Genomic DNA, 25,416 nt, shown 5'->3' with positions numbered 1-25,416 from the left:
ATGGGGTGGCAGGAGGGGCTTCCGGTGCAACCCAAAGTCCCTCAAAAAGTCTATCCAAAGCAAAGTTTACATTTTTTTGATTGGTTAATTTTTGCATTTTTATTTATTCATCATGTTCGGGCGATTCAAGGTGCTGTGTGCCGGCCCGGAGGAGTGTGTCTGTACACGTGTCTGTTAGGATGGCTGCCCCGCACTCTGTGGGCCGCTTCAGAGAGAAGGTTTGATCTCGTTAGCTCAAGCATCTTTAGCAAGAAAAGGGAAGTAGCCATGCTGGGCTTCACTGAGCAGGAGCAACCGTCATCTCTACATGCTAATTAGACAGTTTCAGCCAGATGATTACTACCATCCTCTAACTCTCTCTCTGTCTGTCTCGCTGTCTGTCTCTCTATCTCGGGCTCCTTCTGCGTGCTTGCAACAGGCTTAATTTGATAAGCAGGCCAGAAAGCGCGGGGGTTGGTCTCGTCTCATCGAGGCCTCATCTTTATCTCGTTTTATTCTCCCCTCTCTCCGTTTTCTTCCGAGTGGCTGCCACACAGCCTGTCGATGACCCATTTCTGAGATGGTCGAGAAAATGCCAAAAACAAGGAAGAGTAGCTCCAGATCCGTGGGGAGTGGCCAATGAGCGCAAGCGCATGTGAGAAAACGTGCGAGAGAGGAGCGTGCAGGCGGGGGGGAGGGGGGGGGGCGGGTTGGGGGGGGGGGGGGGGGGGGTTGGGGGGGTGGTGGGGAGGGGGGGCGCGGGGGGGGGGGGTGGGGGAGGGGGGAGGGGGGGGGGGGCGTTGTTAATTTTTTTTGGTGGCAAGTGGATGTGAAAATATTTTTTTTCCTCTGCTCCTCGGGACTGCAGGCACCGTTCAGCCCCACCCACCCCCTCCCCCGACGGTTCGCTCCCTCGCCTCCAACCGACGAAAAAGGAGGCGCAGCAATGGGAACGTCAGCACGGATCAGCCTCCGCCACGCAGTCCTCCCCCCCCCCCCCCCCCCCCCCCCCCCCCCCCCCCCCCCCCCACGGTTAATTACGCATGTGATGAGTCGTTTATTTAGGACAGCATGCAGTGTGATCCGGGTTCGAGTGGACCATGGGAGAAAGAGAGAGTGTGGAGAGAGAGAGAGAGAGAGAGAGAGAGAGAGAGAGAGAGAGAGAGAGAGAGAGAGAGAGAGAGATACTGTTGGGGGGGGTGCCTGAATCATAGGATGAGGACGAAGGATGAAGGAAGGAGTGTCAGCTGGGTGGAGGTTGGTGGTGGGGGTGGGGGTGGAGTAAGTACTCTCACTCCATCTCCAGGTCAAGCGGCCTTAAGGACTTTTCTCAGGGTGGGGAAGTGCGGGAAAAGAGAGAGCCTGATACTTTGGAACACTTAAAAAAGAAAAAGAAAAAGAAAAGCAAAGTTCGCAGTGGAGGGAAGGGAGGGATGTGTGTGCCCAGCAGTGCAGTAAGGGAGTGGAAAAGCCTGTGGGTGTGAGAGGAGAGGAGAGAGAGGGAGTGGGGAAAGAGAGGGAGAGAGAGAGAGAGAGAGGGAAGAGAAGGGAGAGACAGGCTCTGCTATCATTAGCCGAAGGGGACAGGCGAGGTTATGTGAACGGTGCAGCTGGAGAGGGTGCTGGGGGGAATTGGAGGGGAGGGACTGATGGGCATGGCCTGTGCTGAGTGGCTGAGGCCTTGTGGAGAGGCACCTCCCCCTCCACCACCCCCTCCCACTCCCCCCTCTGCAGCCTGTGCTTTCCCAAAGCACCCCCCCCCCCCATAAAAAACAAAAAAACAGAGATGGTGAGGATAAGCTTCTACACACACTCACACACACACTCACACACACACACACACTGTTGATTTATACACCGTTCATAGGCTCTAGGCACTTGCTTCTCCTTGTTTTCTTTGCCGACGTTATCGCTCCGATCGAGAAACCACCGTTCTTCAGCGAGGGCTAGCGATTAGCGTCAGAATAACAGTAATTAGAAGGGTGATTATTTTTGATAAAGCGCCCCCACCCCCAGATCCCCCTCCCAAGCCACTAAGATGTAGTAACTCTCTTCTCCTCTGTGTTTCCTCCCCTGAGCAGTTTTTTTATGTGCGTGTGTGATTTTGTTTATTTGTCTTGCTTGTTTTCCTTCTCCTCACACCACGTCCGGCCGACACGAAGGGGGCGGAGGAGGAGAGACGCGGGCCTGTTTAACCCGGCGTGCAGCGTCGCGCTGACTAAACGTCCCGAGACTTACCCCGCTTTCCTCTGATCGCATGTGAGAAAAAAAAACGAGACAAAAAAAGAGACCTCCGCAGCTGTGAGCCATGAGAAACGGAGAAATGAAGCTGATGCACGTGGAACTTGCCACCATATCTTAACAAGGACACACACACACGCACACACACACACACATGCACACACTTCTACAAAAAAAAAAACTGGAAGAGTGGAAGATTTGAAAGGGGAAGGAAGATGTAACAAGTTGTTAAAAGTTATTTTTTTGAACAGGAAAAAGAGTGGAAGGAGAGGTCGAGTTTAATTGCGGCGATGCGCGCCGTACGCCGTCTTCAATGTCAGCGCAGAGGGTGAACCATGTCTCCAGGAGAGAGAAAGAAAAGGTTTGCAGTGGGAACATGAGGAAGTCTACCTTGGCAGGTTCTCACGTGCCACGTCTGTTGAGCCTGTCAGGGTTTGGTGTCCTCTAAAGACATTTAGGAGTGTCAGCGGTGTCGTCTCCTTTGTGGTTCAGACACTTGCAAAGACATGTTTGTGTGTGGGTGGGTGCGTGTTTGTGTGTGTGGGTGGCTGTGCGTGTTTGGTGTGTATGTGTGTGTGTTCGTTTTCGGGAAGAGTCACCATCCCTGGCTGTCCACTCCTCTGCCTCACCATCTCAGGGGATCTCAAGGGATCTCAGGGTATCTCAGGGGATCTCAAGTGATCTCGAGGGATCTCAGGGGTTCTCCCCCAGCTCCGTTTACCCCATTAGACCATGCATGCTGGCCTCTCTGCCTCCCTCTTGAGTCTTGAGGTTTTTCCTTTGAAAGTTCGCCCTGGTTTGATTCGCTGCAGCTGTGCATGGGCTCTTTAATCAGTTGCTATCTTCCCCTCCACCCCCCACCACCACCAGCACGAACACCACCCCCCTCCCATGTGCTCTGTCATGATTTGTCCCCCCCGCCCTCCGTTCACGACTTACCCAGGTTTTCCCCCTGCCCCTTAACACATTTTATTGGTCGCTTTCCTGTGACAAATTACGAGGGCTCACTTTGATGAGGTCAGAACGGGCCACTGCCGGTCGGAGTGCGCCCCACGTTCGCCGCCGTCTCCCTCTGCCACTACAAACGCTGGCGGGCCGGCCCGGGGGTCGCTGCGGAGGGAGGGGTCATTTGCGTTCTGGTGCCGTAATGACAGAGTTGAGATGGGGGGGCCGCTCCCGTGCTAGCAGGGCCGGAGGCCACAGACCCAGACGGCCCCGCCTCTCTTACGGAGACTCTGGTGTTCATTAGCACTGTCATGGTGCCCCATGGCGGTGGGAGTGATTGGACAAGACCTGGTGCCGAGAGGTGTGGCACAAGGGGGGCGGGGCTGGTTCCGTCCGTTTCTCGGTAGACGCTACATTTGTAGTCCCCAGACAGTGGCTGAGGGAGGGGGGGAGGGGGAGACGAGAGGAGGGCAACGCGGTGCCTCTCGCTTAGGAAAACACCGACCGCTGCACTCGCACTTAATGGCAGCGCGGAGGGCGTTTTCTCCGAACGGGCCAATCAGTGCGATGGCAGCCCGGAGCTGACATGGTTTCGGCGACGGCTCCGCGGGCTGGCGGAACGTGAGAGGACGTCTGGGGCCCGCGCGACGCCTCGATCTGGTTACTACTCGGTTTGCATGTGGAGCTTTGGGACCAAGGAGAGAGAGAGAGAGAGACAGAGGGATAGAGAGAGACAGAGAGAGAGAGAGAGAGGGAGAGAGGAACGCTCCAGTCGAAGTTATGAAGGACATCCTTGTTGTAGTGCTGCTCCCTCTGTCTTTTCTCACCTTGTCTCAGACTCCGTTTCCTCCACCAAACGTCTATGTAGAGCAATTAAACTTTGGAGACTTCACGTTTTTTACATCCTGATGATTCTGCTTTAAAAGTTCAGGAAAATCAGACTTTCACAAAAGGGATCAGAAGAACTCTCCCAGTGCAGCGCACCCCACGGAATTATGGGGGTGTTTGCGGGTGAAACGGTCTTAGCCTGGAATATTGGTTAACATTCAGACTGATGTGGTCATTAATTTAGAAACAGTTTAAAGCTGCCCCCACATTTTTGAAAGTTGCGTCAGTTTCAATGCAGGTCAGAGGTCAACAGGAAATTTCAATGTTTTGTTAGTGGATCGCATGAGGTCTAAAAAAGAAATTTTAAAATCTGAAAATCCACTTGAAATGAAATTCATGTTGAAATTTATGTTGAAATTCAAAATAAATTTCTAGGATGCAGTTATTTCAGAGTGACACAGAGACGTCTTAAACTGTTCAAAAAACATGGAGATTACCAAAAGCATGTAGAGAAACCAAAACAAAAGTTCTGGTAAATGACGGTTTCGCCATCTTTACTGAAAAATTACACAAAACAAAAAAAAAAGAACTAGCACTACAGTGGCCATATAAGCTGATTGATTGGAGGAGCAGAAAGAGGAGGTTGCCTAACTTCCTCTTCTCATTCCCACTCTCACCCTCAACACCCTTAGCCAGCTGTCAGACGGAAGGAAGAAAAAAAAAGCTGTTGTATGATTTCAGTAAAAAAAAGAGAGAAAATGTCAATATCATGTGGCTCACCAAACTTTACAGCGTGCGCATGAAAAAAGCTGAGAAGAAAAAGGGAGGAGATGGAGAAGAGAGGAGGAGAGAGGAAGAGAAGGGAGGAGAGGAGAAGAGAGAAGGAGAGGAAGAGAAGGGAGGAGAGGAAAAGAGAGAAGGTGAGGATGAAAAGGGAGGAGAGGAGGAGAAGGGAGCAGAGAAGAATGGGTGAAAGGAGAGGAGAGGATAAAGGAGGAGAAAGGAGAGGGGAGGAGAGGAGAAGAGAGGAGAAAGGAGAGGGAGGAGAGGAGGAGAGAGAGGAGAAAGGAGAGGGAGGATAGGAGAAGAGAGGAGAAAGGAGAGGGAGGAGAGGAGATAGGAGAGGAGAAAGGAGAGGGGAGCAGAGGAGTAGAGAGGAGATAGGAGAGGGAGGAGAGGAGAAAGGAGAGGGAGGAGAGGAGAAGAGAGGAGAAAGGAGAGGGAGGAGAGGAGGAGAGAGGAGAAAGGAGAGGGAGGAGAGGAGAAAGGAGAGGGAGGATAGGAGAAGAGAGGAGAAAGGAGAGGGAGGAGAGGAGAAAGGAGAGGGAGGAGAGGAGATAGGAGAGGAGAAAGGAGAGGGAGCAGAGGAGTAGAGAGGAGATAGGAGAGGAGGAGAGGAGAAAGGAGAGGGAGCAGAGGAGAGGGGGGGTGTGCTGGTGCTCGTGTTCGGTCGATGAAGCGCGCTAGCCTCTGGGCTTAATTGAAGTCAGGAGGGAGCGTTTAATAATTGCTGTCAGAAGATCAGATTTAATTCTCTTTTTCACGGGACCCGCTCTAGGGTAGGGTGAAACAAATTGTCATCGGAGATTTCCAAATGAACAAAGCTTTTAATTAGTCTGATTAGAATGCGGAGGTAGAAGGCAGAGTGGAGGTGCGGGGGTGGGGGAGAGGGAGGCCATGAAATAATCGGAAGATCATCCGAGCATGTTGGCTGGTGTCCACCGTGCCACACACACACACACACACACACACCACACACACAGCCTTTCTGCCCCCCCACCGACCTCTGAACATGGCTAACATCACAGGATGCTGTCGCGCTTTGTGGATCACGTAATTGGGCAAAGATGGCAGCCCAGTCTGTTCCAATTGATGGAGCTCTGGTCCGTGAGCGCAGGGAAGGAGGAATTACTCACCGGCCAAAGTTGTGAGCTACTTCTGTTTATTTCTTTATTTCTTTGCTGTGTTTTGGGGGTCTTTTTTTTTGCCCTTTTTTGGCCATATTTGTTTAAAATGTTTCCCCGTCCTTTGTCTATTTAGACGCAACTGTTGTTCCTGTTAGTTGGTCAAGTAAAAGGCCTGGGGTATAACCTCGTCATGACTCTCAACGTTCATGTTTGACTCCAGCCGTGGTGTGGTTGCACCTGGTCCTTGAGCTGCTACGTGCGCTGTGATGGTGGTTAGACTTTTGCTGATAAACACAGCTCGGCTCAGGCAGACGTGTGAGGACATCACACCCCCCACCACCACCAAACACACACACACTCACACACTCCTCCTATTAACACGATTGTGGTTCCTTAGTCAAATCATTTATAAGTGGAGATGTTCTGTGTGCTGTTGGTGAGAGAAGCCCATGAGGTCCTCGGTGCCCATGAGGTCCTCGGTGCCCATGAGGTCCTCGGTGCCCATGAGGTCCTCGGTGCCCACAGCATCTGAGTCCCAGTTTGCTTTCACTTTCTCCGTGCCCGCCCTAGAGGTGCGGTTGGTGTATTTCAGTTCTCCTTTCCTGTCTGCCTTTCTTCCCCAACACCAAAAACTCCCCAGAAGGTTCTTCTCTGGGTTCCAGTCTGCCGCACATGCAGGTGCTTCGGTCGAGGGCAGTTGCTGAGAGCTTCGCACCTCTGGGCCATTTTGCACCAGACCGCTTCCTCCTCAGACCCCGGTCTGGGTCCGCGTGCTTTTCCCGCCCAGCTGGCTGGAAGAGAGAGCGTCCGTCAGTCACTCGGGGCTTGGTCTCGCTCCGAACAGCTGCCTCGTCCCCCGCCTCTCGCGAGCTGACACCACGCGTCGTCCTTGGGCTGCTCGGCGATGGCTAATTGACAGACGGCTCTCACCTGCCCGTGTTTGGGCTCCGTCAGACCGCTGCCACCGTTTGCTGGCTGAGCGCGCGAGGCGGCTGCTGTCAGCGCCATTTCATCCCCTTTTCCTTTCGCTAGGTCACGCCGTGACGTATCGCTAGTGCCAAAGGCCATGTTCCAGGAACTAGCATCGGTTCAGATGGACCGCTCCCCCCCTCCCCCCTTTTCTGATTGTCAAGATGGGGATCAGAAGCTGGTTTGCTCTGATGACATTCGCAAACAGTCGATTATACTAAATCACCAAAATCATCGTAAATGTGAGCTTCGCAAAGGGGAGACGATGTCACTGTTATTCTGTCCATTCGATGAAACTCAGAGGCTCTGGGCTGTCTGATAAAAAGTGCTTCTTTTCGGCAGGAGCGTGCACTGCCGACGACGTCGTTGGCCGTTAATTTAGAGAAATTTACAGCTGATTGCGGGAGAGACAGACGTGAAGTCCTGTGGTACTGGGGCGCTGAAAGAGAGCTCTGTGAGACCTCGGTGAGACCTCGGTGAAACCTCCTATTCCATCGAAAGCTCTAATCTCATGCACCACCTGAAAAGAGTTATTCACTAAAAGCCGCCCAGCAGAAACACAGTTCATCCATAATTTCACACTTTTGCCAATAAAGTCTCTCGTTGTGACCTTTCTACGTTTCTAAAATGTTGGCTTTACCTTTTTTTTTACATGGGGTTAGAGTCTTGTAGGTTAAAGAATGGCAGAAAGAACTAAAGAAAAAAGAAACAAAAAAGTGATTTCAGTCAATGGAAAAGACAAAATATCAGCCTGGGTTTCTCAATCAGATGTAGAAAACACAGTGGAGAGCCCAGTCCACTGGTGGTGGGATGCAGCCGTGCTGTTTAGTGAGTGGTTTTGGTTTGGTTGACAGTGGCACATCTGCACATGTGCCTGTATTTAAACACGACCCCCCCCACCCCCCCCCCCCCCCCCCCCCCCCCCCCCTCTTGTCCCAGAGTCCTTTGCTTCCAGCGCTTGCATCAGACAGTGGCCGTTTGCTTTCGGTCAGTGGTGGGGGGGTGGGGGTGGGGAAGGGCAGGTTTGGATCTCTCTCTTTCCGTTCTTCTCTCCTTTTCTTTCTTCTTTTCTGCCTGGGAGAGTTTTCGTTCCCATTTTGTGCACTCTGGAACAGCTTAGGAAAGGAAGCACCTTTACACCTTTGATTGTCTGTGGTTGATGATGTCATGTCCTTCCGTCAGGCTCTCTGTTTGTGTGAGCACACGTGTGTGTGTGTGTGTGTGTGTGTGTGTGTGTGTGTGTGTGTGTGTGTGTGTGTGTGTGTGTGTGTGTGCATGTGTGTGTGTGTACAAGTGTTTCCTGTCTCTGTCCAGTCACGCTGGGGGTCTTGGGGGAGACTCGTTCTGATGCCGCGGTTATATCTTTAGAATATAGGCATAAAGGTTGGCGCTTGTCTCATGTCACACAGTGCAAGGTTGAACTTTCCTAGCAGTGAAGAATGCAGGATCTCTTTATAGCCCCTTATGAGAATTAAAGGAATTGTATAAGACAGGTTCCCCTTATTACTTCTTAGTTATTAGTGTCATTCTTGAATCCCTCTAGTTCCATAAGCCAACTTTGACAGCACCGGTGCTGATCGTGCTATCCACGGATGGCTATTCTTCATCCACACTATGTCGCTCTTGATTTAAACCCCATCCCACAATCGGGCCGAGTGTCCACCGTTGCCCGCACTCCTGAAAGCCTGCTTCCACCAACATGATCCCGCCTTTAGGCGATTCGTCCCACCGTGGCTTTTTGGGGGGGTAGCCACCGTGGGCGGCTGCCGTTCCTGGCCACCGTCTCACTCCCGGCGGGCTCGTTCGCGCTGAAGAGTCTCGGCCTGTAATGACATTAGTGAGACAATAAGCCTCCCAGGGCCCCCGCACCAGGGGCCGCACTGCCTCTTGGTACGCCGTTAACTATCGCTGATAAACAGCTGCCCGTCCGCAAATAAGCATATTAGCTAAGACCGCCTCTGAGAAAATAAATGTCGTCAGGGGAGAAGAAGAAAAAGTGTTTCGGGGGATTAGGAGAGCGAAGGGAAAAGTGTCCACGTGTGAGGCCCAGTGAGTCTGTCCTCGTGCCCGAATTGTTCGGAAGCTGCATAGAAGCTGCGATTTTTTTTTTTTTTTTGCCATCTCTTCAAGGAAGCGGTAGTTTATTTGAAAAGAGTGTGAGTTTATTTAACGTATCGTGCACCTCCTGAAGGGTTTACTTACTGCACTGTAATATGTTATTTCAAATCCCTGCGACCACATTTTCCTGTGAGGATAGAGGATACTGACTTTTTTGTCAAGCACACGCTATTACCAAATGTGTTGCAGATGTGCGAGAGAGAGAGAGAGAGAGAGAGCGAGCGAGGGAGAGAGAGAGGATGCCATGGTGATGGTGCATACTCAGATGAAGTTTTAAACGGTCCAGGCTCTTGTAGTCCAATCTTTGCCACTTTGCTGTTCCTCGTTGTTTTAATAGCTATGGGGGTTTCTCGTGTCCATGCACTTAATGGCAGGTGACAGTATAATGACAACATCATCAGACCTGCAAGGGTGTGTGCTACTTGCTGCAGCTGTTTATGTTTCATTATTTCTTACTAATCAAATTCATTTTTCAGCATATACCCTTGAAATGAGAACCTCACATTAAAAAACTATATTTTTTTCCTTCTTTTTGATGTGGCAGCCTATCTGATAAGCAGGTCCAGGAAGTCATAGTCACTCTATTAAGACTTTGACAATACAAGTGAGCGTAAATGGCTTTTTTTCCTCCTTAAGTAGAGCGCTTGGGAATGAAGCGACCCAGAATTGTGCCTGGTGCTGTTCACGCCCACAGCCCTCTCGTCTGCAGGTCTCCTCGAAGGAGGGAGAAGTGGAAAGAGAGAGAGAGAGAGAGAGAGAGAGTGAGAGAGAGCAACGAGAAAGATAGCGGCTCATTATATCTCAGTCTCAACCCTCCCCCCTTTCTCTCCTTCTCTCTCTTTCTCTCATGCACGTTCTCATGGGTGCCAGAAGGGAAGTGACATGGTTAACAGATGGGAGGGTCGACGGCACCTCTCCCCCCCCTCTCCTCTTTCTCTATCCCCTCTTTCTCTCAGCCTCCCATCTCTCTCTCCCTCTCTCTCTCTCCCTCTCTCTCCTACCCTCTCCCTGCTCAGGTGTCTCTGTCACCCCCCCCCGCCTCACTCATGTTAGCTCCATGTTCTACTGTTCTGTACCATCCTTACACATGCACTTACATATGGACCCAGCTTGCCAGATAAGGCTCTCTCTCTCTCTCTCTCTCTCTCTCTCTCTCTCTCTCTCTCTCTCTATCTCTCTCTCTCTCTCTCTCTCTCTCTCTCTCTCTCTTTCTGCCTAATGGCACCCCACTATGACCCCTGAGCCTTTAGCTGTGACCCCTCCCCTGAGTCTTCCTCTGCTGGTTCTTCTCCCCCCACCCCCCACCCCACCCTCTCTCTCTCTCTCTCTCTCTCTCTCTTGCTCCCCCTTTCTCTCTCTCTCCATATGCATTGGCTAAGGATTACTGAATTGGTTTAACATGGCAGAGAAAGCCTGTTAGTAGTGTTTCTTTCGCTACCTAAAACACACATCTTTGTGTGCACACACACACAAACACACACACACACACACACACACACGTTCACACACACACTCGCTCACACACACACTCACTCACGTGCACACAATGCAGACACAAGCATCTCTTTAATACTGTTCACTCTCATCATGGCAAGTCAATCACGTGTGTGTGGGAAGATCAGTCTTCCCTGTGATTCTGTGTATGTGTGTGTGTGTGTGTGTGTGTGTGCACGGTTGACAGAGCTGTTTTGCCAGCTGCACTCTCGTCTGCACTGGGGCTCGGCCTCACTAGTGTAAATTGGATTGCACTCATCTGTGGTAATCTGAAAGCTAATGATGATTATGTGCGTGTGTGTGTGTGTGAGAGAGAGAGAGAGAGAGAGAGAGAGAGAGAGAGAGAGAGAGAGAGAGAGGAGGGGGGGGACCTAGAGTAAATGTATAATACATTGTTAGAGGATTGGGTGGGAGGTCATCTCTTAGCTGACGGTACTATTCCATGGGGTTTACAAGCTGTGGCAGTGTATACACACATCGGTCCTTTAAACAAAATTGTTTGAGCTATAAAACCAAGACCCATAGCTGTCCTGCGTCATACAACAGCATGTCAAAACCGCCGGTGAACCGGGCAAGGCTTCATTATTGATGAGAGGAGGTTGAGAGAGGCGAGGACGGAGCGCGCCTTCCGTTCGCGCTTGCCGCGGACGCGCAGTTTAGCGCCCCGCCAACCGCGACGCAGCCTGGCGACCGTGGCACGCTCCAGTTCCGTGACTGCCTCGCGCTAAATATTTACCCGCTAATCCCGTCATTATCGCTGGCGTGTTGCGCGGTTGTTTTGCTCCTTGTTCAACACCAGTCCTTCAAACAATCATCACGCTAGCTTTAGTCTCGCCGTCCAGATGCTAAGACACGCTCGCTAGTGGGCCCGTCAACAGCTCCTATAAAAGTGCGACTGGTGTTGTTTGGACGCTAATAAACCACACCATTAGGTCTCGTTATTATTAGAGAGCGCGCGGAAGACAAACAGTGGCAGGTTACTATATTAATAACCACATGAAATTTGTCTTTGTCCTGCAGAATGCCTCATTTTGACAAATAGGTTTTATCCCGACAGCCGGGGAATCTAACAACGCTGCTCTGAATTTTATGTAGTAGCCACCCGGCATGATGGTGTCATCCGGCGTGGCCTCTGCGTCGGTAGAGTTTAGGCGCGCTCGCTTTCTGACTTTTATGAAAATGAAGCCTCATTCTTTTCACCTTATCTGCCGGTGGTGCTACATAAACTGTCAGCGCAGAAGCTTTGCGTGCAGATGAAACGGGAGCGGTGTTATAACACCAAGGAAGGCACGCGGGGCTCGCCCGCGCGCGTGTCGCCTACCCGCCTCTCTGAAATCTGCTTATCAAAGAGCCAGAGCAGGGACGGATGGGTGGATAGACGGAGAGGAAGACAGAGTGACACGTCTTTCGGGCTGCCGCGCCATCTCCGACTCGCTCTGGCAGGTGTTGAGAACCGTCGGTTCAGAAACAGGCGAGGGGAAGAAGGAGGAGTGAAGGAGGAAGGAGAAGGAGGAGGAAGGAGAGGGAGGAAGGAGAATGGGGGGATAAAGAAGAAAGAGAGCGATGGAGGGGTTCTAATGCGACGGTGCTGACAGCTCTGCTGCATTACACCCAGCCTAAATAATGGGATGCTCATTTGCATAACGAGGGACGTTATCACCTCTACTGTCAGAAGAAAACACAACAACACTTCTGCCGCTCCTCCCTGAGATGAATCGGGTTGGCCTACTTTACAGCGCCGGGGAGGTGCACTCGACGTACGCACACACACACACACACACATGCACGTGCACACAGACACACTGGCACAGTTCGTGATCGCTAGCTCTCACACGGCGCGGGTCTCAAAGGCAAGGCGCTTCGCGGAAAGCCGAGGTTAGCTGCATGAGTGAGGTTAGCCCCTTCAAACCAGGCACTTCTCCGCGGGAGACCCAGATGAAGGCCTCACGCGTCTCGCACGCTGAGAGCGAGGGAGAAAGTGTGAGCAAGACAGACAGAGACGGAGAGAGATCGCAGAGACAGGATGTGAAGTGATTACAGGATCACGTTGGAGATCAGCTCAGAGGCCGCGCTACGCACGCCGCCTGAGCCGGGAACAGACCGGATTGGCGTCAAGCATCTCGGCGAGATCTGCCGACATCCATGTTGCTTTTGTGGATCAGTCACGCTTAAACAGGAAGTCAACTGATGTATCCCATCCAAAGTCATTTCATCTTCCACAAGCCTTCACGGGGGCGCCATGGCAACTAACAAGAAACATACGCACTCGCATCAGACACCTGAGTTGTGTTGTACAAGAAACACGCAAGTTGTAATGCGCCTGATAGCACTTTCTGACACCGTAGCAAATTTCTGTTAATACTTTTCTTCTTTTTTATTTTTTTAAGGAAACTACATTCGTTTGCCGTTCAGGATGGCGTAAACACCACATTGCGGGTGATTAGAGCCGTTAAGTTAGTGGCACTTCCAAAAGAGCCCTGTCAAAATCTGTGCGAGCGCGGTGCGAGCGTGTCAGTGCTGTCTCGTTCTCGGAGTCGGCGTGCTGAAGAGCCGCCTCTGATTTGCATGATATCGACGGCGAGAAACGCTCCCAAAAACGCCGACAGATCCTTTTGTCTTTATTCACCGTCCCTTGTGGTTTTACATGCTACCTTCTCTTGTTTTTTTCTCCTCTACGCTGTGGTTTTTGCCATTTTTCATCTGACATAAAACCTTTACCTCTCTCTCTCTCTCTCTCTCTCCCCCTCTGTGTGTGTCTCTCTCTCTCACAGGTACAGCCGAAATTTCTGAACTGAGCGGAGCAAGCGCAGAGAAGAAAGCCTGGTTTGAGCACCCCCACCCCCCAACACCAAAAGAGAAAAAAAGGGGAACAAAAGCATAAAGTTATTTGGTGAAAGGAGAGAAATTAAAGGACGGGGACAATGGGGAGGAAAAAGATTCAGATTACGCGGATTATGGACGAACGCAACAGACAGGTAAGTCGCACTGGATGGGAGGATTGGTTGGGGGGGGGGGGGGGGGTTAATCGTCACCAGGGCATTTAGACTGGTGGCTTTCAGGAGAACATAAACTCCAAACAGCCTTCACACTGAAGACTGTGGCTACTAAAAGCACTAGAGGCGCTGACTCTGATGGCCTTCCAGCAGGCCGCGGGCCCCCGGCTAATGACAGTGGAAGATTACGCAGAGGGCGGCGACCAGGAGGGAGGTGAATGCAAACAAACAGGCAAACACGAGCTGAGGCCCGCAGTGGGTAGAGAGAGGGGAGGAGCCCGTGTGTGAGAGTGGAGCCCGTGGGGGGGGGGGGGGGGGGGGTCACTATTTAGGTCCAGTAGTTTTCCTTCTTCAATCTGCCTGTAGACGGAAGCCAATTAGGTGACAGCCCTCTGACTGACATCACCAAAAGGGCTTGTGCCATCTAGCCAGTGGCTTTTCTACAGTTATTGTGTTCGTCTTAATAACCTGGTGTTTTTCCACTTGTTCTTACATTCTTGGTCCAGATGATGTAATTTTATTCAAGAACAATGGAATTAATGTAGCCATTATACTCAGGGATGAATTACAGGCGTAGCTGAGTTATTGCACGTGCACTGCCGCACTGACCAGGTCTGCTTTTCTTCTCTCTACTCATTTCACTTGACTTAACTTGCGTTTTAGATTCGCAGCTTTATAAACAGCTCCATATGATCCGTTCATGAACCAAATGCTCACAGCATGAGACACCAGCGCTGCAAACACAGACAGATATCATAGCTAACAGATTCTGGACTCCGCATCGATTATGTTGGTGCCAGTAACACAGGTCCTTGTTTTACAGCTAGGGTTAGATCAATGAGGTCCTCTCTGTTTATGTTCGCCCACTGCCAAAGAAAGAGGAGTTTAAAGGTGACTTCAGAGGGGGAGATGTCAGAGGCAGGGAGAATAGGAGGCGGTCCTGGCTTGACCTTAAACGATGCCCCATAGCTGCGCTCCACAGCTGAGCAGCACGCTCTTACCAACTTGTTGAGTTGATTTTTGTATTTGTTTATTTATTTATTTGTATGCTTTTTGGTGTGCGCTTGTGAGCTTGTTCTCTAGGTAAACCTTCTCTAGGTAAACAGACAGAATCTATTTTATTTCCAGCCCTCTGCTGATTTGGGGCAAATAATAAATTTATAAATGAATTAATAAATAGATTTAAAAAGTGCAGTTTCTGTGCGGTTGGGGAAAACCTGTGCTTTTGGGAGTGGGGTTTAACGGCTTACTGATGCCAGCGGTCTCAGTGCTGTAGAAGGGGTGTACACTCTGGCTAATGGCTGCTGTCCGGACGTTGGGAAGGGCTGATCAATTATTGAAGGCCGCGCGAGGGGCAGAGGAGGCGTGGGCGGGAGGAGAGGAAGAGGAGAAGGAGAAAGTAATGGGCGTGTCAGACGGCGGGGGTGGGGGGGGGATTGGTGACATTAGTCATCACGAGCAAGCTCACCACACCAACCCCCCCCACCCCCCAAAAAATCCCCCCCAGCCCCAGCTCCAACCATCCGCACCTCTAGCTGACGGGCACATGGCGGCCCCTACTCAACACCAGTAGCAGCTTCTCGAAACGGTACGTCTTCACCCTCGCTTGTGTGCTGGAGGGAACTGTATGCAGGAGACTGTAGGTTTATAAAAGTTCAGGGGTAATGTTTATAATGTTTATAGAATCGGCTTAAAGTAAAAAAAAATTAAACCTAATATTAAAACGTGCCTAAATGAGACGTCTCCTTTTAAATCAGGAATCTTCCTTCACTGCGTTCCAGTAAACGGATATTAATCTGTGACGAATGGTTGTCAAGGTGATATAACATAGTGGCCAGGGCAGAGGCACAGTTTCTTTGATGAAGAGCCACAATGAAAAGGATGGAGAGAGAGAGAGAGAAAGAGAGAGAGAGAGTGAGAGAGAGCGAGGAGGATGCTGGGTGCACAGTCTAGGTCAAGATGGTTTTGGGGGAGGTGATCATGTTGCAGAGAGCATCCTGTCCTCCTGTTATCTCTGCTCCCCTCTCTCTTTCTTCCTCTTGCTCTCTCTCTCCCTCTCTTGCTCTCTCAAGATCAGAGATGGATACAGGAAGGACACCCGATGAGAGTCGAAGCCGCAGCTTTCCGGGATCAAGAGGTTTAGAGGGAGGACAAGGTGGAGCAGAGGGAGAATGAGGGAGAAAGAGCTTTGTTTACTCCGAGCAGCGTTTCCTTCAGAAACAGGGACGCGTGCTTCGCTTCACACCTTATCTGCGCTACAGTTTTATTGGACGCAAACTGCTCCATGCCTATGAGAAAAGGTGTCTGACCTTGAACGGTCTACAGGAAAGTAAAAAAAAACCCAAGTTTGTCAACATTAGCTTGAATAGCTTTTTTCCTCTATCCGTAGGTCTTTGTTTTTACCAAATGTGTCTGTCAAAGCATGTAACTAAAATTTATGCTCCGTTTGTTTTGGAGGTACATTGTTAAAGTTGATAGTTCTGCTACGTCCACTGATACGACTTAGCTGTTAACAACCAGGCCATGTGTGATGCAAGGAAACCAGGATGGACATCACAAGACTCGGAACGGGGAAGGGGGGGGGGGGACCTTTGACTCACGAGCCTTTTCCCCCTTCTCCCCCCCCACCCCCCCCTCCAGTCTCGGTTTGTTGAAGTCGCGGCTGAGCCTTTGCATATTTTCACTTCCCCATTAAGGAAAATCTTTCCATACCAAAGCAAAATAAAGAAGCTTCCGCCACAGTAGCGTTACCTTTGGTGCAACATTCTTGAGATGTGTGTGCGGTTTTCCTACAAATGCCACGTCCAGCATCTGACCCCACAGTTCCATGACTGTTTTTAGCGCTAAGAGCAGAAGTGGTCAAATTATTCTTATCTGGCAGACCAAATAACTTAAAAAACTGTAATTCTAACTGCATGTACTTTGTGTCGTATCAAGCTTAAATATAAAGAAGTATGTGGACTAAGGTATGTGTAAAAGTGTGATTTGGATCTCACTGCAAAGTTCGGCACGTGAGACCTAAACATACCACGAAGCCCATTGTTAGCCCATATGAGACCGCCTCAAAGAGACAGAATACACAACGGACCGCTTATCTCAGCGTTGCCTAAACCTCGCACGGACTTCAGAAGTTGAAAACGACTTTGAAAACTCATGTTTCCAACCACCATTCTGCTGTTTTCATCGCCCTCTTCCCAGTGGCGGGCCTCGGGCCACCCAGCCAGCCAGCAGCGCAGCGCTGGCACGCACGGGGCCCTCCGTGACGGCCCCTCCCTCGTCACCCTGGACGGCCACTTCAGGCCGCTCTCCCCCCGAGCCCTCGCCACCCTGAAAACACTTCTCCAGAGCACAGGCACCTCCAGCAGGCCTCCCCGTCGTTGAATGTCTGCCCGGACGTCTGCACAGAGGGCATCAGTGTGCGATGCCTGGCCCCACACCCCCACAGCCACTCAAGCTCTCTTACCAGCGGCGTCACATGAAAGGATCCCCTATGTCATTAAAAAAATGTGCTGGGCGGCATGCCGGCCAGCCGTCTGCCTGCCTGCCGCCCAACTAGACGGTCCGCCGGCAGCTCCGTTTGACCACGCACGAGGGTCCAACAACGGGAAGGTCCAGGAAAACCGCGAACGGTTCAGGCCGGATCCACCCAGCGGCCCAAACGCACCCGAGCCGGACGTGGCGGCGTCGGATTGGCCCGTGCTGGAGACGGCAGCAGTTAGACCTAATGGAGAGTGTCGAATGCGTGATCCATCTGCCCAGGTGGCCAGACACACTCGAGCCGGGTCAAGAGAGGCCAGGGAGGAAGTGGCCCCTGATGGCAGCAGGGCAGGACAGGGGATGTAGTCATTAGTCAGGAAGGATAAATGATTTGCAGCTGACCCATCCCTCTTCAAGGAGGAGACCCTGTTTAACATGGCCTGAAGTAACAGTGGGTACTGCGTGTGCCATTGGAGGAAAGTGTGTGAGAATCCTTGATTTGTACTGTGTGCCATTTACCGTATTGGCATAAACCAAAAATTGTAGACCTACAATATTATAGCTTGACCGACATCTCGTTTACACAATGTGTTTGTGGCATACCACACAAATACAGGTGAGGAATCAACCAGTCTCATTCCAACTGGTGTTTATTGTACTGGTGTCGAACAAGCAACCATTAGTATAATTGTCTGGGATAATACCGTCTGGGCTACGACCGTCTGGGCTACGACCGTCTGGGCTACGACCGTCTGCGGCACTCAGGAACTTTGCCCCTCGCCTGCTCTCGGAGGTGGAGTGATGGCATCGAGACGAAGCCGGATTCCCAGCACCCGTGACAATAGAGACGTCTCTCTAATCAACAGCGGAGAGGTGCGAAACAGGCGGAGTGAAATTAACAGCAGGAAAATAATGAGCCCCTCTGGGTATCCCATCAGCCCCTGCTCACCTTCCTCCCGCTCCCACCTCGCCCCTCTGATCGCTTCCTCTGCGTCTGGTTTGGTGAAAAGGGAAAAAAGTGCCGTGGTTTTCGACTTCTTCTACTTCTTCATCTTCTCCTTCTTCATCTTCTCCTTCTACATCTTCTCCTTCTACATCTTCTCCTTCTCCTCCTTCTTCTTCTTCTTCTTCTTCTTCTCAAATTCCTTTCGCTTCATATAATTCTACCTTCTGCAAATCAGCCTTCTCTGAAAACAGCCACTTCCTCTTGCGTTCATTGTCATTCTTTTTTCTTATTACTGCCCAATTCCTAATACGTATATTTAGATTTTTAATTCAAGCCTGTTGTATTTGCTTCTTAGAAGGCTAGAGGTAACATTTGCATTAAATTGGAAAATACATAAGGGGAACAATGAGCTATGCGTGCTGTGTCGATTCTCTTGTTGCTACCGCGAATAGCTTCAGTGTCACGTCTACGACTCATTCCTGAGAGGTGTTACCCCAAGCCTCATTTACTCCAAAGGTTTCATAACCAACTATGAATATAAATATCTTAATATTTGAATCCACTTTGTGCACCTTTTCATGCTCACTTCAGCAGAACTTGCGGGTGGAGCCTGCAGGGTGTGGGGGCGGCGTTGACGGAAGCATAATATGGACGCGCAATCGCACAAAGGCCACCATTGTCGGCCATGAGCTTGCACGTCTCCAATTAGGGCGTCCACGAATGGGCAGTTGAAGGGGAGTGGATCCCCGGGGCCTGAGGGCAGAACACGGGCGATTCAGGAGGAGGGGGTGGAGTGGGTCCAGTGAACAGGGGTGGAGGGGTGGTGGGGGGGCATGTTGACGAATGGCCACTCGTCCTCTCTGTCCCTGTCCTCCAGAGGAACAACCCCTCCCCTGGGGGGAGGGGAGGTGGGGGGGGGCAGGCTGGAGGGGGTAGGCAGGAAGGAGAAGCGAAGCCATTGTGAAGGGGAAGCCGTCAGGCACTTCCTGTTATGACAGGAAATGCAGGCAAATGTGCTTCCTGACCCCTTGTCTCCAGCCCCCCTCGCATGCAGGTCGGAGAGAGACGGGCCGCCACTGACCTGCTTTTTCCTGGCCGCTCAGCCCCCTCGCTCCATTCTGGGAATTGTGTTCATCTTTCCCGATCGGCGGTATACGTGAGACTCTACGCCGGTTTAAAGTCAGATTCGGATCATGGTGGGCCACAGCAGAAGTGCCGTACTGAAACGTACAGCTCTGGAGCGCACAGGCGTCGGAACGGCCGAACGGGTTCCGTCCCCGCCCGTCACGCGTTCGCATGTCGTCATGTCCGCTCATTCTCAGAGAGTCTTCCGCGAAGGCTCAGCAGTCAACCCGTCGCACCACCTGCACCTCTCTCGCGGCTTGACTTTCCACGCCGCTCTCCTGAGTGTTCGCACCCCCTCTCCTCGCGGCGGGGAAGGTGCCGACGATGCCATTTTCAGCAATTAGCGCCGCGACTCTCCTCCAGCTCCGCCGAGGCAGGAAGAGCGAGGCGCGGCAGCTTGGCTGCGCTTCAAGGGGAGGGCCGAGGGAAGGCAGCACGGGTTCGAGCGCGAGGTCGTCCTCACCACACAAAGTCGAATGCAGGCAGCATCGGCTTAACTGCTCTGTCCTGTCCCACTTCTCTGCTTAGAGCGGCAGCGCTGAGGCTAATTGAATAAAGGTCAGTCAGGGCACCATTATTGACTTTAGAAATAAGGAGAAGCAAACTCCCCCTGATCTGCGCTGAGACACTTGGTGTCAAGATGTGCAGCTCTTCAACACAGACTTCTGTGATCCAAGCAGATTATCATAGCATCCCGATGTCCTGTGGGAGTCATTACATATTGTTGGTTGGCTGCAATATATATATAAAATAAATTTTTCAATTCCCAATATCTTGATGACAACGTAGGTTTTTGCAGTTGTGCGTATCCCAGCACACGTCACCTTCTGAGCGTGCGAAGCGACATGGCGCGGGCGCTCTCGACATGTCTGAGAAGGCAGGAGAGAAAGAATCAAACATCTCCCAAGTCCTGGCGTTCACGTCCTCATCACCGGCTGCACAATGACTCAGCGGTGAAGAAACTTCTCGCCGCGCAGAGAAACTTCACACAGGCGGCGTAGGCTCCGGGCGGAGCAACAACTTTTCTCCGCGCGCGCGAGGCTCACACGTTCGTCGCGTTCGGTCTTTTCTTAAATAGCAAGCGAGCTGTCAAAACAATCGATGTCTCCCCCCCCCCCCGTCATCCCATAACGAACTTCACTGATGAGACATAATCAAAACATAATCACTTCCCTCGCAGAATCGGCCGGTGGGGGGGGGTTGTAAGGAGGTGCGGTGACAGAGGGTCCCTGACATGGCGCCGGGCCATTTGTTTTTTTTTTTTTTTCGTGTGTGTTTTGTTTTTTGTGGCTGTCGTTGGTAGCTGGGCCGGAGGCGCCCGGCGTGCCACTGTCGGCGATCAGATGGCACCTGCGTGATGCGAGGAGGCGGCGAGCGGGGGAGGGGCGCGGGGTGGTGTTTAGTAGCTGCTGGCAGCAGTGTGTTGTGCGTGGGCACACCTGCGAGGACCCCCAACCCTCCGCCGGCGAAAGCTTGCCACGTGTCAGACGCGACGCACCGAACTGTAGGCTCAATTAATGTCACGCTTTGTTTGGGATTTTGTCGGAGCCGCCGTCCGTCAGCTCTGGGCGCCTGCAGTCGTGTGGCGTTTTGGAGAGCGAACGCCATGTCCCGCTGGTGAACAAAACACACAGGGGCGTCCTCCCTCCCTGTTTCCTCTGTCTTTCTCCTGGTAACTGGCTCCGTGACGATGCGTCTACGGTTTTTGCACTTGAAGCATGTCATGACGAAAGATTAGAGGGGTCATGACAGACTCAACTGTTGAGCTTCGGTCCTGGCACGTGTGTGCACGTGCACGTGTCTGTGTGAGCATGCGCTGGCACATGTCTGTGTGTGTGCAGTTCATTTATTACGTGCATGGGGCAGTTTTTGCCCTGTTAATTATTGCAGGTTCATAAAGCAGTGATCATATAAACCATCTGAAATGTCACGTGAGACGTTGCATTAGGGCTGCAGGCTCTGATATCTAATATCTTCCTATTTGATAGATGAAGGCAGTTCTGAGATGGTACTGCAAGATGCAAAATACCACTGTTTGTGTGTGTGTGTGTGTGTGTGTGTGCGAGTGCGTGTGTGTGTGTGTGTGCGTGCGTGTGTGTGCGCGTGTGTGTGCGGATGCAGGGGTGTGTGCGTATGTGTATGGACTTGCGCACCTGTGTGTGTTTACGTGTGTGTGTCGATCTACTTCAAACATTTTCAAAACATTCTGTGCTTCATTGGACTCTGGGAAGGCCTTCAGTTCAGCAATTTTACAATTATTTAATAATAAAAAAGTAATTTAAAAAAGCACAATAAGAAATTAAGAGTATGGGTTTTTATGAAAGATGTTCAGTTATACATCAGATATTGCTTGAAGTTATTCTCATAATTAGACAAGACAGGGGAGGTTAATCAGGGGGTGGAAATAAACATTGTTTTGTTTGTATTGCTTGTTTTGTTTTATACATTTCTTTTACATAAAAATAAGAACACACACTTTATCTTTCGGTGTAAGTCCAGATATTCAAGAATTTATATTAGTAACCTTTACTTGATTTATGAGTGGAAAAAGTTATATTATGCCAGAGTCTGTTTTCCCAGACATTTTGGATGAACTCAAAGGGAAAGGGAGGGCATTGGTTTTCCGACAGTAGAGTTGTGCTCAGGGCAACTCCAATGGACAGGACGATTTAAGACCGTATTCCTGCACATCAAAATATGCACACAAACACACACACCATTCATTCTCACGCACATTCATGCCTTCACAGCCACATCTTAGAAGCTTAAACATCTTTTTCACCTTCTTTTCCTCCATCCTTCCCCCTTCTTGAACAACCCCACCCCTCCTCCCCTCCAACGCAGGTGACGTTCACCAAGCGCAAGTTCGGCCTGATGAAGAAGGCCTACGAGCTGAGCGTGCTGTGCGACTGCGAGATCGCCCTCATCATCTTCAACAGCACCAACAAGCTCTTCCAGTACGCCAGCACGGACATGGACAAGGTGCTGCTCAAATACACCGAGTACAACGAGCCGCACGAGAGCAGGACCAACTCGGACATCGTGGAGGTGAGACGCCCCGACCCGGCTAGCGTGAGCGCACGCACACCCATACGGGCCAGATGAGCCCCGCTTAGGGGGTTAAAGAAGTGGAGCGAATGGACCGACAGATGTGGGAAGCTGAGTAGATTCTGTTAGGGAAGCAACTGTATAACATCGCACGTTCGTTACGGGCACGAGGTATAATGTCGGATGTTTACCCTGAATCTTTCAGACCATTTCAGTCATCTTTTTCAGGTGTCCCCGATCACATGTGCAGACAGGTCTGTGTAGACACTGACGTGTGCGTGGAGAGGAAGACAGATTTGTAGAGTGTTGCCAGAGGACAGGTCCTGGCAGCCAGACCTCTTTTTATAGAAAGCAGACAGGAACCGGCGTGTATGACATGAGCACCCTGTCATGTGGCCTGTCATCCAGCCAGAGCCGGCCCTACCTCGTGCATCTCCGCCGCTCCTGCACTGCTAGCCAGAACCCCCCGAAGCCTCGAGCCGTCTTCCGGCCCCGGTCACGGGTCCTCGGCTCCTGAAACCCGAGCCGGTCTTGGCTAGAGCCGAGCACGGCAGCTGGCCAGCGCTCACGTGGCTGGCGTCCAGGAGCGGACCTTAAACCCGGCCTTAGCAGATTACGCAACAGGATTTCCCCTAGCGTCACAGCGAGCCGTCAAGACACCTGAGGCTGTGTAGAAGGATATTCCCTCTGAGCCGGGCTGGTATTGTCCGGGCCTGAGGATCAGGCGTGTTATCCCCCGGTCACGAGCGACCACAGTGTTCTCCCCGATCAGCTCAGTGGCTGGCCTCCACGTGTCGGGAGGGCCGCAGAGCAGAGGAGCACTGCACCTCCGAGAACGTGAGTCCACACATCTGATCTAGATACAGGAGGTGTAGTTACTGAAGAGATTCCACGTAAAGGTTCCTGCAGTCATTCTCCAAACCAAAGTCCAGAATGAGAACACTGGAAGCAATTAGCCACTGAGTGACACTGAAAGTGTTCTTGGCTTAGTTGTTAATTTAAAGGCACACTTTTTAGACTTCTGTCAACAGTCTCTTTCTGAAATATTGCGTGAACTCTCCAGAGTTTTGGAATCCTTCCCTCGCTCCTCTCTCCACCTCCATTTCACACAAGCTCATGTCTGCGCCGCCTTTTTTCATTAGCTCAATATTTCTTCAAATTCAGATTCTTTTTTTCTTCTTTGACTTCAAACTTTATATATTCATCATGCTAAGTCAAACACACACACACACACACACACACACACACACACACACACACACACACTAGGCCCTTTGTGGAATATGCAGAAGAATCAGCCTTCACACTGGGTTCTGTGCAGCGAAGACCCTGAAAGGGTGATTCAGTGTCCACCTCCCGTACGCAACACCACGCTCGGCGGGTTCGTCGTGCTGACTAGCCGGGGCTTCCATCCAGACTCGCATGCTGTGTGTTGTTCCCAGCACAGCAAAACCCAGATGCTCTCCAAAGTCGTAGCTGCGCTCCATTACCGCGCCATAGGCATTCGTGAGGATACGCTCTTTTAACCCTGCCCCCCCCCCCCCCCCTTCCAGCCTGATCTCTGGCCAGACAATGATTTACAAACCGCCTTCGCTTTATTTCGGGAATCCCCTTAAAGCCAAGCAAGCACGTGTCAGAACGCCACCTCAGAAAGACCACGTCTCTCCGAACTCTCATCCACCCCGACTTCATTTGCATCGGATTCTGCGGGCGGTAACCTTCACGTAATCCGTAACCGGAATTACGGAATGCGTGAGATCCAGATTAGCCCGTGGAGGAGGCCCAGCGGGGTGGGGGTTGGGGTGTGGTGGGGGTGGGGTGTCTGAAGAGACGAGGCCCTCTGAAGCCCCTGGAACAGACCGCAGACCCCGGACGTCGGCGTTTTTGGCAGAGCTGCCTGGCAGAAGAGGCCATGTCTCGAACCCCCGGAGGAGACTCGTAGCGGGCGTCTAGAGCCAAGCGGTGTGAGAGGAGAAGAGAAAAGAGGGAGAACGAGAAGAGAAGAAGCCCCTCCGAAGCCCTGTCCTGCCTCTCCAAAGCAGCCCCGGATCATTCGGCACGCCGGCGGAGGGGTGGGGGGGGATCGTGGGGAGAGTAGGGGGGATCGTGGGGAGCGTAGGGCGTCTCGGTGAGCGGGGAGGCAGACAGGGCTCCTGCAGGCCCCTCCGTTTGGCTGCTGCTACGTTACATCACGGCCAGGGGGACGTGGGCGGGGGGAGGTGAGCAGGAACAAAGCAGACTTCCTGTTGTGATGGCAGGATGGGGATGAAGCCTCAGGGTGGGCTGATGGGGAGGGGGGGTGTATGGGGGGCGCCCAAGCTGCCTGAGCAGCTTTGAGCTACGGTAGGGGGTTGGGGGGGGGAGGCGGCACGGAGGTTCATGCCTTCACACCAAATGTACACATGCCATCCAATCGTGCGTCCTTGTTTGTAGGTTTGAATTGTGCGTCGTGTAAATTAGCACGCAGGCGTGTTAGGTGCGCACAGAATTAGAGGTGCACAAAAAGATGAGAAGCACAGACCCCACACACACACACACACACATACATACTCGATCAAGGGACAAACAAACAAACACACACACACAAACACACACACACATACATACTCGATCAAGGGACAAACAAACACACACACACACACACACACACTTGCAGGCAGTTTTCCTGTCTTCGCCCGGCTCATCTCAGGCGCGGGATGTGCTGGGGTGGGGGGGGTAAGGAGAGATAGGAGAGGCAGCACATGGTATGTGGGCGTCTTGAAGAGCTCCCTGCTACATTAGCAATAAAGCTGCGTGTAATTAGTATGTCTTTGGTCAGTAATTAGCGTTGCCAGGAGAGTGGCAGCAGCGGCCCGGCCCAGCCCCTTTCACTGCAAGCCCCGCCCCCTCGCCCGTCCGCTCGCCCCGCAACGCCGCTCTTCCTGCCCGCCCCTGTTTCTGTCTCCGGGGTCAGGACCTTTCCTGTGTTAGCAGGATGGTCCGCTACGTTAGTCTCTTCGCCCGACGCACTATAATGAGAGGCCATATTCAGGCTGACTAAGAAGAGGGAGACAAAGAGGAGATAAAGACGGAGATGCAGCGATAATTCGCTTACGAGAGGTTGTTTCCGATGCCAACGATGTACGCAAAAAGGCATAAAATCCAAGCCATTCTTTTTATTTTATGGAATCCCATTACGTGTTTTTTTTCTTCCAGGAGAAAGAGAAAACTCCCACACTGAATGTTACGATTCTATGGTGAACCCATTCAGACCTGCACTGCTTAGAAAAGTGCCAGCCAGGCAAAGAAAGATCTGAGATAATCGATATGTGGGTGTGGCTTCAGCATTTGTCTGCATTCATTTGCA

General features: G+C 51.6%; 1 protein-coding gene across 10 annotated transcripts in view; it reads left to right on the top strand.

Annotated features, from left to right (window-relative positions):
* Positions 1 to 25,416, top strand: part of mef2cb (myocyte enhancer factor 2cb) — a 56,353-nt gene that overhangs the window by 8,480 nt on the left and 22,457 nt on the right. For all 10 annotated transcript variants that reach the window (XM_076997701.1, XM_076997696.1, XM_076997705.1 and 7 more), the window contains exons 2-3: positions 13,253 to 13,456; positions 21,867 to 22,070. In XM_076997701.1, the coding sequence (XP_076853816.1) occupies positions 13,403 to 13,456; positions 21,867 to 22,070 (258 nt within the window). In that variant the 5' untranslated portion in view covers positions 13,253 to 13,402. The remainder of the gene's footprint in view (positions 1 to 13,252; positions 13,457 to 21,866; positions 22,071 to 25,416) is intronic.

This window comes from Brachyhypopomus gauderio, chromosome 3, assembly GCF_052324685.1.
Source record: "Brachyhypopomus gauderio isolate BG-103 chromosome 3, BGAUD_0.2, whole genome shotgun sequence".
Lineage (NCBI taxonomy): Eukaryota > Metazoa > Chordata > Actinopteri > Gymnotiformes > Hypopomidae > Brachyhypopomus > Brachyhypopomus gauderio.
This window is presented reverse-complemented; position numbering and strand designations above follow the sequence as displayed.